This window comes from Eupeodes corollae, chromosome 1 (genome assembly GCF_945859685.1).
Source record: "Eupeodes corollae chromosome 1, idEupCoro1.1, whole genome shotgun sequence".
Lineage (NCBI taxonomy): Eukaryota > Metazoa > Arthropoda > Insecta > Diptera > Syrphidae > Eupeodes > Eupeodes corollae.
The window spans coordinates 222,355,487-222,370,508 of NC_079147.1; the positions used below are offsets into that span (position 1 = coordinate 222,355,487).

Below are 15,022 nucleotides of genomic sequence, written 5' to 3' on the forward strand. Positions count from 1 at the left end.
TGAAATGTAATGTAATGTAATAAAATTTAGCTAGAGCTGAGTACCACTCTCTTAAAATGCTTTGTTAAAATTAAGCTTCACTAAATTTTGGAGAGAATATTTTATGAACCTAATTTTTAGCTCAAGGTGCTTATCATGCTTAATTGTCTAATCACTATGGATACGGAGCTGCACCTGGAACAGCTGTAAAAAATATTGAATAAACACAAATTTAATGTACCGAACTCAAATAAATGCAACTGTGACCGGTGCTGCAATTTTTCGTGAATAAATTTTGACATTTCAACATTTAGGGAGAAATATAGTTGAAAATAATAATGGATGAAAATGAAAAAAATATTGAAGCGGTTGGCGAACTCGAGGTTTTGAGAACTTGCCCAACAAAAGGTTGAACAAATGAATTTGACAAATAAAAAATAATATATGAAATGTCAAAGAGTTGCATGCTTCATTGTGAGCACCTAAAAAGTAGTACTCACGACACTTCTTGATAGCTTATTGTATTTAGGAAGTAGGGCTGAACTGAATAAAGTTCTAAAGTGGAGCGTTTTTGAGCATTGCGACGGAAGTGAAGAAGATTGGTTTAGTGGTCAATGAGGGCAAACCCAAGTATATGCTGTCATCAAAAAAGGACATTGAACAACGACGTCTAGGACAAAACGTCACCATGGCAGCTATAACTTTGAGGTAGTTAAGGACTTTGTCTATATAGCCACCGCTATTAACACAGACAACGACCCCAGCGCTGAAATCAAACAAAGAATAACTCTTGCAAATCGCTGCTTCTTTGGACTTAGAAGGCAATTGAAAAGTAATCGATCATCTAAGATCACCATCTATAAGATACACATCATCCCGGTTTTCATTTATGGCGCTGAGGCCTGGACACTGACAAAGAAAGATGAGAGCGTCTTAGGTTGCTTCGAGAGAAAAATTGTTAAGGTGATTTTTGGTCCCGCATGCATAGATGGAGAATGGAGGAGAAGATATAACGTCGAACTGTACAGAATTAAAGTCCAACGGCTTAGATGGGTAGGTCATGTAGAGCGATAGCCATCAACGCTCCAGCTCGGAAGCGAATCCAATCCCGAGGGACGGTGCAGCAGACGAAGACCACGACTCAGGTGGCGCACGAGTTACATATTTGTATGGTGACCTTCGTCACCATTGTAGTCCAACAACCCCAAACGGATATGCAATGAGCTCAGTATAAAATGTAATATGAGTAAATTAAAATGTCAAATTGACAATTATTAAAATATGAAATTGTAAAATAATATATTAAGTTACTTGTTCGATCAACATATTAAAAATAAATGTGAAATATATCTGATCGAACAACCTACAAAATGTACATCTAGAAATTCAGTCGTGAATATACCACCGCAATAAAAAGAACTAAAGCACAAAAATAAAAAACTCTTTTTCTTTAACTCACGCAGGTGCCTGAAGACCTCTCAAAAAACTTGGCGTGCGAAACTGGAGACAGATAGCTAGGGACAAAATGTCATAAACTTGTTCCGAATCTATGCACAACTCATTTATTGCATTCTGGAACATGATACATATACACCCTCGTGTGTACAAGACCTTAGGAAAAATGATTTGCTTTAGGAAATGAAACTTGTATCTTGGCATCACTGTTATGGAAGCTCTCCAAAAACAACTGGTTCATCAATTATTCATCCAACCTCAAATGTCAACGCAAATAGAAGAAATACAGAGCAAAAGACTTTTTTATTGGCCTACAAGAATCGACCCGACCCATTCAAATTTGTGAATTTGCGAATCGTGCGGATTGAGGATTCCCAAAAGAAAACACCATTATTTTCTTTCTATATCCAATCCAAATCAATTGCGCGTGTGTGCCTAATTGGTTTAAAGTATATTTTAAAAAGAACCAAGTCTAAGACAAAATCATTATCAATAACAAATGCAGTGCATAAAATGTAAATAAATAATAGTTAAAAGTTACCATTTCTATCAAAACTGCTATATGGCGACGACGACACAGCGAAAAAAATTATTTGACCTTCGAATAGAATCGAATCTGGCGTGTCTCTGGTGCACACATAAGTTGGATGTAGTTCGTTTCAATTTGACCACCTTAACAGCTGCTGGAAGCGAAACCTCTAAGTTACTGACAAAACGTTTAGTAAATTCTAAGCTTTTTTTTTGTCATGGGTGTAGGCTCTGATATAAGAAAATACCTATATTTATAGGCTATTTTAAAAGTGGTTTTAATAGTCTTCCTTATCCAAGTTGTGTATTTCAAAAACGTGGCCCACGAATAGAGAATGTTTCAAGAAGTTTTAGAAAATTACCATCTATTTTTCTTTCCTATAAAATGCAATACCATATAGGATTCGTTTAAGCTTATATCCTACTAGACCGATACTTATCATTTTTATTTACTTATTTTTTTTCTAACTTCCCCCAGCACCACTGTCAGAAAATATAGAGACTGTTCGTGCCCAAGGTAGAAATGTAGAATATCGGCGAGCGTCGTTGCTGTTAAAAATAGAAATCGTCGTTTGCTCCCTCAATAATATTATTATTGTTATTTTCTTGATAGAAAGACAAGAAAAGACGGACGGACGGACGTATAGACAGATTAGCAATAATATCTGTTCAATGGATTTTGTTGCTTTTTTTTTTGTTGATTTATAAAAGAAAGTCGGTGGCACAACAATATTATTTTATTAAATTAATTTTGTGTCGTTCTGTTTCGGTTGTCAGAAGAGTCATAAAACAAATTATTATCATTATTATGTATTATTATCGACAACGGGTTCGGCTTGGTCAACTTGCTGTAGAAAAATATCAATTTTCTTTTTCTTATTTTTCCCTACAGAAGAAGTGTAGTCATAAAATTAATCGGAAAATATTGCTCAAAGATCATTGCATAAAATAAAAATTGCAAAGAAATAACAAACATTCAAGATGCGTGTCGTTGCCATGGTTAGTGGTGGAAAAGATAGCTGCTATAATATGATGCAGTGCGTTGCAGAGGGACACGAAATTGTTGCGCTGGCAAATCTTCACCCAAAGGATAGAGGTATTTTTATTATATAGTTATTCACCTATTCATATCATCTCCATAACAATGAGTTTTTATTTTGTTAAAATAATTGACACATACATATGTATATTTAATTTAACTTTATTACGACTTATTTACAAAAAAAAAAAAAATTGGTGGCCTAAAAGATCATTTAAAATTCTTAACCGTTTATGTTTGCATGAAGGGGGGAAGCCTAAAACTTATTTGAAGTGCACTTTTAGTTCAATTAAGAATTTGTCACTCGTGTACAAAACGTTAACGAATTGCAAGTTTGCATTGTCATTCATATGCATATATATACACTACGTCAAAAAATTGCACGTACAGCAATTGAAAATAAATGGTTTTCCCTTACACTATGAACTTAAAGCGCAAAATACCTGATTTTAAAATACCTTCAATTGAAGGCTGCCCTCTTGAGATCTCTGATCACGCAAAGTATCTCGGTGTGATCTTAGATAAAAAACTAAGTTGGGGCATGAACACCAAAGATAGATTTAAAAAGGCATCGATTACCTTTTACTCCTGCAATGGAATTTTCGGGAAAACCTGGGGCCCAAACCCTAAAAGTATCAGATGGATGTTTTCGGCAATAATTAGACCAATACTAACCTATGGTAATTTGGTATGGTGAAAAGCTTTCGAAAAGAGCACGAACCTGAAAAATTTGAAAAAACTTCAAAGACTTGCTTGCACTGGTATTACGGGAGCAATGAGATCCACTCCAACTGCGGGACTGGAAGTTATAGGCCTCCTAGGCCTCCTTGTTTAAGAATTTGCGACCAAAAGTGCCCTGAGACTTAGTTAAACTAAATACTGGATAAACAGTTCCATAGGACATGTCCCGATCCTTCATAAAGTTATGGGTCATAGTACTACAACAGACTATAAAATACCTGAACTTGATTTTCATAAACCATTCCAGGCTACCATCCCAAGCAGAGAGGAATGGATAGTTTATACCATACTCCAGTGAGTCGTCAATAGCTATCTATACTGATGGCTTTAAAATGGACACTGGTGTAGGGGTAGGCTTCTATTTTGAATCTCTTACGTTAACCGCCTCGCTTAGGCTTCCAAACTACACTAGCGTCTTCCATGCGGAGGTCCTGGCAGTGACAACAGCTGCTAAAAAGTTAGCAATGATGGCGATACCACGAGCTGATATCACCTTTTACATTGATAGCTGTCTGGCCCTGTTTTAACAAACAAAGAACGGAAATAATTATGCAGCTACAAAAGGGATCACTTGGATCTCTTGTAAGCATAATCACCGGACATAATCTGTTAGGTTATCATATGAAAAGGATGAGAATCAGTTCAGATGATCTATGCAGAGGATGTGGTGACGAGAAGGTGCATGAAGACACTCCGCACTTTCTGTGTCACTGTCCCGCACTCTCCCATCAAAGAAAGAAACTGCTTAGCAACTATTTCTTCGGGGATTTAGAAGAACTCTCTAGTACCCCAGGTACTAACATTTTGAACTTCGTCAAAGCCTCTACATGGCTTGAATAACTGAAGACATAGGTTTTTCTTATTAGCTAAAGTAGCAACGGGTTTTACAATAGATTTGTACATCAAACAAATGTTCTTACACTTCTCTCTTCTCTAACAAAATAGAAATAACGGTTTTTTTTTAAATGTAAATTTTGTACTGTAATGATATTGCGAGAACTAGGATAAGTATGCCGTGGTGCATGATCTTTACAATTGTTTTCTTTTTTTTAATTTTGCGAAGTTTATTTTGAAAATGGAGGTTTTTCATAAAAAAGTACCTCTTGAAGAAAGAAACCTGATTTTTAAACTATAAGAAACGATGGAAAAAGTTATGCTGAGATGTAGTCAACTATTGGTTTTTTTTTTATAATAAGCGCACACTCAAGGGGATATATTACCCTTATTATGTAGACAAAGTGTGAGCACTAGGAAAGGGAGAGAGGGGTTGAAAGGAGATGTCGGTGCACATTGGTTTTGAATTCCTGAATATTGCAATAGCTGGGAAAGACAGAGTGTGGCAAGGCATTCCACATTCGCATAGTACGGCTAAAGAACGAATCTCTGTACTTGACAGTACGACCGAAGATAGGCTCGAGGGTATATTGATGAGCATTCCTAGAAGCGCGAGTATTACGGTTGAACTGTTTAAGGGGAGGAATGCAGCTGGCTATTTCTCTAGAGCATAAACCATTAAAATAACGGTAAAAAAGCGTGAGAAACATTTAGACCACGGTCTACACTTCAATATGTATTAAACAATTATTTGAAAAATGATATCTTTGAATTGGCCCCAGGAAGAGGTCAAACAAAAATACTAGACGCTCATATGGAACGAAAAATTGAAAGAATGGTAAAGGCTGGTCCCAAGTTAAGTGATCCTAAAATAGCTGCTAACATTCAAGCAAATGATGGAATATCCTTTGTCCCTCAAACTTTTCGGAACTTTCTGCATCAAAAGCAAACGTTTCTACCAGATGATTTTTGGAAGAATGTGTTATTCCTTGACGAGAGCAAGTTTAATGTCTTTGGGTCGGACGGTCGCAGATTTGGGTGGAGGAAACCAAACACAGCATTAGATGTGAAGAATTTACAATCAACGGTAAAACATGGAGGCGGAAATGTTATGGCCCGGGGATCTATGGGGTCCAATGGTGTGGGAAATTTAGTTTTTATAGAAACAACAAAAGATAAAAACAAATATTTACAAGTTCAAAAAAAACATTTGAAAGCCAGCGCTTTAAAATTGGCCTTAAAGACGAATTTGTACTTGTGCAAGACAACGATCTTAAACTTTCATCAAGTATAGTTAAGGATTGGCTCCTCTTTAATGTTAAATCGCAATTGCCTCATCCTCCCCAATCCCAAGACCTTAATCCCATTGATCATCTTTGGGATTATTTAGGAAGAAAGGTCTGACAATCAAAAATAAGTAAAAAAAACCAGCTTAAAGCCGTTATATTGGAAGAATGGAATAAAATTTCGCCGGAAGTCACTTCAAAACTAGTTCTCTCTATGAAGAATCGCCTTCAGGATGTTATAAAAGCAAAAGATTATCACACTCGCTACTAAAACTAACAAAATTAAGTTTTTTATCACTGAACGTGCAATTTTTTGACCTTTGATCTCCTAATTTGCCTAATTTGTTGCATTTTTTCTTCTTCATTAAGTTTGTACTAATTTATTTTGTTTTGTTTTGTTTTTAATCCTCATATAATAAACAATACCAACATTGATAAAAGAATGGTTGAAAATCAGTTTTTCTTTAAATACCTTAGCTATTATTTTGAGGAAGCATCTGTACGAACGATTTTTTGATATAGTGTACATCCATTTAGTTCTAATAACGATTAAATAACATGGGTACTTCAATGGGCAGATGTTTCTTAAAATTTATTTTTATAAAAGAAATGCACGAACGTTAAAAAAAAACATCAACTTGATGAGTGACTTCACAAGTAATATCTTCTGTATTAATCTGAGATCCCTTAAAAAAAAAACTAAATAGTTCTAAAAATGATTAACTATTAGAAATTCTACTAACATCTATAAAATTTTTCAGTCTTTTAGGTTAGTTTACATAAAAGTAAATCAAGACTTTAAAGACTTAAATATATGTATATCATTACATTGTAATGTAATTCTTAAGAAAGCTATTGTTTTAATTCTTCTTCTCTCCCATGGAGTTTATTAATAGTTATTATCGAAATTGTTAAATGTTTCTAGTAAAATATTCATACAATTCCATTTGCTATAAAATATTGAATTAAAAAATAAAATTTAACATCCCATACGTGTGTTTTTGTTAAATCCACAGATGAGCTTGATAGTTTTATGTATCAAACTGTCGGTCACATGGGTATTGAAATACTTGCCAAAGCAATGGGACTACCTTTGTATCGACGAGAAACAAAAGGCAAGAGCACACAAACCGGCAAATATTATGTACCCACTGATGATGATGAGGTTGAAGATCTCTACACTCTTCTGGAAGAGACAAAGGTAAGTTTCCAACAAGACGACAATATAATATTATAAGACAATAGTTTCAAGCCATGCTGCTGTTCATTGAGTGACTCATTTAAAGAATAAGATAAAAACAAAACAAACAAATCATGTCTCAACATTAAGCTTACAATGATTTTGTTGTTATTGATCAAACAATGAATTTTGAATTTGATTAGGCTGTTTAATTTTTGTGTTGGGCAGGTGACTTTTTTTTTGTTTAAATGAGGTAAACTACTATGATAAAAAGTTAATAAACCATGATTGGTTACATCATTAAGAACATAATAAACAGCGCCTTTGCTTTAGGAATTCATTTTTAAAAAATACTTAATTCATCAAATGCAAAAGCAATGATAATATATATATACATATATATAAGTTTAATCAAGCAACATTCAGGCATTAAGAACTTATAACTCTCTGGACATTTGTTATCCCTTACGTAATTTTAATTGGGTGGCGCAACAGTCCGTTGAGAACTAGGGCCTAGTAACTTACAACTCTCAACCATTCCTGTGTGCGAGTAATGTTGTCAGGAATGGAAGGGACCTACAGTTTATATGCCGAATCCGGACGGCTTATTTGAGAAATCACTTTTTCATGGCAAGAGTTACTCTTGGAGAATTTGTCAATTCCTCGCAAGAGGCAGTGCCCGTGAAAAAAGTTTGGTGGCACAGGCAGGGATAGAATCCAAGACCCCTTGCATGACAGTCCAACGCACTAACCATCACGCTACGTCTACTACCCCAGATCATATAGTGATCCCAAACAGGGGGGTTGCAGTGGGTCAGCATGGCCCCTCTTACATACCAAGCTGTTAGTACGCGCGCCGCCGTACTATCAATTAAAAAAACACTTGTTTTAGGCTAAAAAAACGAATACTACGTTATCCCTTACTTGCAAGGAGAAATATAGAATAAAAAAAAATGGTGATTGCTAGTGCGTAAAACTGTCATCCCAATGATATTGGTTCAGTCCCTGCAATTGGCAATTATTAACAACATACGTTACTTGAAGGTGAGGTCTCTAGTATCTGATTGGCTAGTTGCCAAAAAACTGGAAAATTTATTAGAAATTTGACTGAAAAGTTAATCAAGAAAAATCCTTATAGTTTTATGTTGGTAGAGCTATTTTCTGGTCGTTTTTAAAAGCTGACATTTTTTTTCATCAATATTCCATAGCTTTTGAGTATTACTTAATCTTTTGACATGACTCGGTTTCGTGTGCTATCATTAGGCTCATGAAGTCATCATTCTCCTCTTGTCATTCAATTAGGCTTCTTTCTTTATCTTGACTTTCATTCTAATGGTCAAACTTAACATTGACATATTCTGAATATATACTGAATCCAACAGCTTCAAAAAGAAGAATGCGAACAGCAACTCTTTCGTGGTTAGGTTAGGTTGAAGTGGCTGTCCAAAAGGAAAACGGCCCATTGTGATACCACATGAATCAGTATGAGCCAAAAGTGGTAATATGGGCTGCACTGTACCGTTCCAGTGATTTGATAGCAGCCTATCTGAGAAACGCTACAATGATTGGGAAGGTGGAAGGAAAGAATTAATTTCAGTCGTTCAGAGTACACACCTCCCCAAACCCTTTCTTTAGTATTTGAACCATCTGTATAAAATTGGATTAACCCATCTTCCAGGAATGTCCTATCCTCCCAGAAAGGTCTTGAAGGTATAGAAATCTGGAAATTTCTGTCGAATTGCAGTTGGGGGATGGTGAAGTCTATGTGCTTTGGAATTGATTCTAAATACCTAAGAATCACGGAGTGGCATTTTGTAAGAGTTCTTTTAGGATGTTAAGATGCTTTGCTGAAAGTACTATAGCAACCTCGTCCAGATAAGCTATCACTCTGAAGCCCTCCGCATCCAGACTAGTTAGGATTTCATTCACTACTAGGTTCCAGATGAGAGTGGATAGAACACCACTTTGCAGTGTCCCTCTACCAACGAATCGTCTGCCAGAAGAGTTGCCCAGCTTTGAGTTGAGTATTCTGCTATTCAGCATTAAATGAATCAACTCCCGAAGTGAACTCTACATTTAGAGATGTTAGTGCAGATGTGATTGCAGATGTTTCCACGTTGTTAAAGGCATCTTCGATGTCAAGGAAAGCAACCATAGTGAACTCTTTATGATGGAGGGAATATTCGACGTTGCGTACTTAGGTGTGTAACCCTGTTTCCACCGATTTACCTTTACAGGAGTAAGACCTCAGTTCTTTTATTATCCAATCTGAATTATATGACAATAATGAGGATGACAATAAGTTCGAAGATTTACATTTAGTTACGGTATACTTGCTAAAGAATACTGTTCAAATTTTGACTCGAACCCACACCTTAAAGTTAGTCAAAATCAAATTTTAATAATTCAATACTTTAATAAGAATGCATACATTATGTACGCATTATCAGAAAGATTATAATATTGTTATTGTCAACACTCTTTTGGTACTTGATAAACTTTGTGGTTTTATTTAAAATTGGATTTATTTTGTTTTACAGAAAGAACTAAATGTTGAAGCTGTTGCTGTGGGAGCTATTTTATCTGATTATCAACGAGTGCGCGTCGAAAATGTGTGCAGCCGCTTGAATCTAGTGTCGTTGGCCTATTTATGGAGGAGAGACCAGACTGAACTTTTACAAGAAATGATCGATTGTCATGTTCATGCAATAATAATCAAGGTTTGTTTAAAATTCAATCTGAAAATGTTTAATTTGATGCTATAAAATATATTTAACTGTAATTTATTTTTTCAATATATATGAATTTAATGTGTTTCGTGAGTGGTCGTCAACTTTTATTACAACCGAACTTTTTAATCTACAATGCTATGAATTGCTATGAATCTTGTTTACACATATTTTTATACGTTTTCCTCTTTTTTCTTTTATGAAATAATATGCAAATGTAGGTAGCAGCATTGGGTTTACTCCCTGATCGTCATTTGGGAAAATCTCTACGTGAAATTCAACCCCATTTAATTAAAATGCGGGATAAGTACGGACTTAATGTGTGCGGTGAGGGTGGTGAATACGAAACCTTTACTTTGGACTGTCCACTTTTTAAACAGAAGATTTTTGTGTATGTACATAACTATATAAATATTATTTTTTCTTTTATTTGATCAATTTCTAATTAATAAATTTGAAGTGAGGATGTCCAAACTATTATCAGTTCTAATGATCCTGTGTGCCCGGTGGGCTACATAAATTTTACCAAATTGAGTCTCCACCCAAAGGATCACTTACATTCGTGTGATATGCTTGTGAAAAAATCCCTCGATTATATAAGTGACTTAAATGAATCAACCTATAGTGACCTCAGTGATCCAGATTTGAGTGAAACGGAACTTGAACTAATAGAGAAAGAGACCCGATTGCGTGAATCTCTGAGTCAAAATGAGCTTATATCGCGAAGTAATTCGTTTGGGAGAAAAATTGCATCCTCATCTCCAATTCCAATTCTAACAAAAAGTGCCAGTGTTGAAGAGCCAACCATTGGTTCGATTACACTAGCGACAAGTATCCCAATGACTCTACCACCGAGTCCAATGATCTTCGAACGGGAATTCCGTCCTCTCACAAATAGTCCAGTGGTTGCAATTAACCGGAAAGGCTGGATGTGGGTAGCTGGTATACAAGGATGCGCTCCTAATCTCGAAGAAGGGATGACCAACGCCATGACGCAGTTAAAGACAATGGCAATTGAAAATGGCTATGAGATGAGTGACTATTGTTTTGTGACAGTCTATGTGAGATCTATTGCCGAGTACCTGACCCAGAATCGGATATATGCTAATGCAATGAATTTCCAAAATCCTCCAACGCGAGTGTGCGTCGAGTGTCCGTTGCCTGAAGATTGTCATGTCGTAATGGAAGCTGTAGCCTTTCGACCGGAACAAAATGAGGGTAATTCTTAAACTAAGTCTGAATTCTATTGCATACAAAATTAAATTAGGTATTATAGTTATAATATATCGGTGATGTCAATTTTATTTTACATTTTCAAATATTATTTGTTGTGTTACCGTTTGTTTTATTATTGTCCATATAAATATATATGTATGTATGTGTGTTGCGAACAAAAAGCTCTAAACGAGACTTTTAGGACGGCCAAAAGAGAACAACAACAACACTGTGAAGAGGCATACAATGCACATCCAAGGAATCTCACACTGGGCACCGGCCAATATTGGTCCTTACAGTCAATCGACAAAAGTAAGTATGATGTTGTTTTTTTGTCGTTCTTTCTCATTTGATTTTTTATATTTCATATTTAAGATCGATGAGATAACGTATATATCTGGCCAAGTGGCCCTAGTACCTGGCAGCATGACAATCATCGATGGAGGTATCCGTCCACAATGTAAACTAGCCTTAAGACATATAAGTCGGATTGCAAAAGCAATGAATGCTCAGGGACAACTACGCGATGTAGTGCAAGGAATTTGCTTTGTTACCCACCCTGCATTTATTTCTGAAGCTCGACGACAATGGGAGCGACGCACAACGAATGCTATAATGGATTACATTGTTGTGCCGGCGCTGCCTAGAAATGCTCTGGTTGAATGGCAAGTCTGGGCACATACGCACAACGATAGTTTTGATTGTAAGTTCTTAAAATTGACTTAGTGTTTTTTTTTCTCAAAATAAAAATATTCTAGATGAGGAGACTGGTTGTTCAGTAAAAGAATACACTATTTCAATTCGACGGCGCTGGAACTACGAGAATAATTGTGCCGCTATTATTTGTTACGTATCTACAGGTAAATAGAATATAGGCTTTCCATAAAATAAGAACGAACACTTCAATTGGTTTTATTTTTGTTTTAATAGGACTTGCATCTTCCACCACCCAATTAACACAACTAAGTGATGACATCCTAACAAGTCACCGGCAAGTTGCACAAAATCTAACTGCTGAGAGTTTCGACGAAATACTCACATATGTTGTCAATCGGTTACTAAAAGATTATCCAGCATTGAAACGTCTCGATTCGCTCAGCCTTCAACAAACAGACGAATCAGCAACCTGCGATGAACCTGCAACTTCTGCAACGACATCAACGACTAACAATCACTTGCCAAAGAATGCATCTATTCCAGCGATTCACCTTAAAGTCTTCTACCAAGTGACCGCCACACCGTCCGTTGAACTACTCCTAAACACTCTACAAGACTTTAGGACCAAAGTAGCTGACACCGCCGAAATAGCCTACACTGTTCTTCCTGCTTGCAGTTTGCATAACTTTAGTACATTTTTATCGATATGTGGTATACGACACGAGTAAATTTTATCATTATAACCATTTTCTTTTTGTTAAAACTTATTCTAGTGCATAAGACTAAAGAAAGAAAAACCAGCCGATTGTTATTGTTTGAAATAACTTTTTGCATAATTATAATTATTATTGTTATACAAAAATATATATACATACAAAACAAACAAATTCTGCAAAATAAAAAGTTATATAAAAACGATTTAAACAACTGTGCAGCAGCATGAAAGTAACTTTCAATGTGTCAGAATTAAAAACTATTAAAAATTTATCCATTGTTACAGTCACTAAAAAAATATAACGTATGCATGTATAAGTTAAATATTTTTTTCGTAAGCTTTTTAATAAAAAAATATGTTAAATATTATATTTAAACAAAATCAACCAGTTATTGTTTTTTAATTTGTTTTCAAAGCCAAAAGAAAATGAAGACTAATAGGTTTTTAAATTTTGCCAACGGAAAATTAAAAAATTATTCATTTGGGGGTAGGAAGAAGAGAGGCTTTTGGATGGTCCAATTGAAGATATTCTATCAGAAAATATGAAGTTGAGATGTGGAACTAAATAAAATTGTGCAGTGAGAAAATTAAGAGGAATTGAAACGTTTGTATTCACTTATTTTTAGTAAATTTAGCAAATCATTCTTACTTACTTAAGGTAGCCCTAAAGTCCTGTGTAAACTAGTTCGGCACCTAGCTAGATGTCTCCAGTTTCGCACTCCAAGTTTCTTGAGATCACTTTCCACATGTGCGCGCCTCCTGATCTGTGGTCTTTGTCTGCTGCGCTGTACTGTGGGCGTTGATTTGAAGACTTTTCGGGCAGAGCATTAGTTTCCATACGTTCTACGTGACACAGCTTTCTCAGTCGTTGCACTTTTACCTTTCTGACTAAGTCTACATCGCTGTACAGCCCGTAGAGAACGTGCGGCGTTCCATCTTTTTCTCCACCTTCTATGCATATGGGACCGTAGATCACTCGAAGAACTCTTCTTTTGAAACGACGAAAAGTGCTTTCATCAGATTTTGTTTTAGTCCATGCTTCTGAACCGTAAAGCAAGACGGAGATGATGAGGGTCTTGTACAGCGACACTTTGGTCGCCGGAGAGACGGCTTTGCTGCTCAATTGCTTTCTTAGCTCAAAGAAACAGAGTTTAGTAAGAGTTATTCAACACCCTGGTGTTGTTTTCTGCGTTCATAGCCGGGCTTACGTAAACATAGTCCTTAACTTCCTCAAAGTTAAGTTTGTTAATGTTAGCATTTTGAAGGAAACATCAGTGTTTTAGGTCCTTTGTTTTGTTCTCATTAACCGTTAAACCCATCTCTGCCCGCCTGTGCTTTAATATTTACAAAAACCCCATAACATCACGCTGAGTTCTTCCGATTATGTAGCTCCTGAAGATGCTTTCATATGCAGCCTTGAAATAGATGAAAAAATGGTAGGTGTCGATTTGTTCTTCTAGGGTTTTTCCAGGACCTGCCGTAATGTGAATATTTGATTGACGGCGGGATTTCCAGGTCTCAAACCACACTGACAATGGGCTTTAGACGTTCACATATTACGGCAGAGAAGATTTTGTGAGCAATGTTAAGTAGACTGATGCCTCTATAGTTGGTGAAGTTAATAGGGTCTTTTTTTTACTACTTACTTACTCAAAGTGGCGCTCCAGTCCGGGGCGGACCTGGGCCTCAACCAACATGCGTCTTCAGCCAGCTCGGTTCCTAGCTAGCTGTCTCCAGTTTCGCACGCCAAGTTGGTTGAGGTCTTCACCCAGCTGCGTGTGCCACCTGAGTCACGGTCTTCCTCTACTGCGCCGTCCCTCGGATTGGATTCGAAAACTTTCCTGGCTGGAGCGTTGATGTCCATTCGCTCTACATGACCCAGCCATCTAAGCCGTTGGACTTTAATTCTGCTAACTAGGGCAGTGTCGCTGTACAGCCCGTACAGTTCGTAGATATATCTTCTCCTCCATTCTCCCTCTAGCATCCTAAGACGCTGTCATCTTTCTTTGACAGGGTCCAGGCCTCAGCGCCATAAATGAGAACCGGGATGATGAGTGTCTTATAGATGGTGATTTTAGATGCTCGAGAGAGGACTTTACTTTTCAATTGCCTTCTAAGTCCAAAGAAGCAGCGATTTGCAAGAGTTATTCTTCTTTTGATTTCAGCGTTTTGTCCAAGACGTCGTTGTTCAATGTCCTTTTTTGATGACAGCATATGGTCAGCACTTGGTCTTGCCTTCATTGACCACTAAACCCCTCTTCTTCGCTTCTGTCGCAATGCTCAAAAACGCTCCACTGACATCAAGCTTCGATCTTCCAATTATGTCAATATCATCTGCGTATCCGAGTAATTTGATGGACCTTTGTTGAAGAAGTCTCACGATAGTGCATCGCCTTGACTAAAACCTTTTTTGACAACAAATGCATCGGTAAGACCTTTTCCGTACTTGATAGAGCTGCGTGCATTCTCCATCGTCATTCTGCACAAACGGATAAGTTTGACAGGGATGCTAAAATTAGACATTGCTCTGTTGAGCTCTTCCCTATGGATGCTGTCACACGCGGCTTTAAAATCGATAAAGAGATGGTGGGTATCGATTTGAAGCTCCAATGGGTTTTTCCTAAGATCGTAGTGTGAATATTTGGTCGATAGAGGACTTTCCTG

The 15,022-nt window shown here is 36.6% G+C and overlaps 1 protein-coding gene across 1 annotated transcript; it reads left to right on the forward strand.

Moving 5' to 3' along the window:
- The first annotated feature begins 1,719 nt into the window (after positions 1 to 1,719).
- Positions 1,720 to 12,743, forward strand: LOC129939205 (uncharacterized). Its single transcript, XM_056047131.1, has 10 exons — positions 1,720 to 1,949; positions 2,855 to 3,058; positions 6,879 to 7,063; positions 9,583 to 9,762; positions 9,993 to 10,162; positions 10,232 to 10,989; positions 11,189 to 11,298; positions 11,362 to 11,689; positions 11,745 to 11,846; positions 11,917 to 12,743. The coding sequence occupies exons 2-10, from the start codon at positions 2,944 to 2,946 to the stop codon at positions 12,369 to 12,371; spliced, it is 2,403 nt and encodes an 800-aa protein (XP_055903106.1). The 5' UTR covers positions 1,720 to 1,949; positions 2,855 to 2,943; the 3' UTR covers positions 12,372 to 12,743.
- The last annotated feature ends 2,279 nt before the right edge of the window (positions 12,744 to 15,022 follow it).

Excerpts from the sequence above, each read along its gene's own strand:
- LOC129939205 (XM_056047131.1), top strand. The coding sequence starts at position 2,944 with ATGCGTGTCGTTGCCATGGTTAGTGGTGGAAAAGATAGCTGCTATAAT. Across the intron at positions 11,299-11,361 it reads CTTACAGTCAATCGACAAAA|ATCGATGAGATAACGTATAT; the intron begins GTAAGTATGATG and ends TTCATATTTAAG. Across the intron at positions 11,690-11,744 it reads GCACAACGATAGTTTTGATT|ATGAGGAGACTGGTTGTTCA; the intron begins GTAAGTTCTTAA and ends AAAATATTCTAG.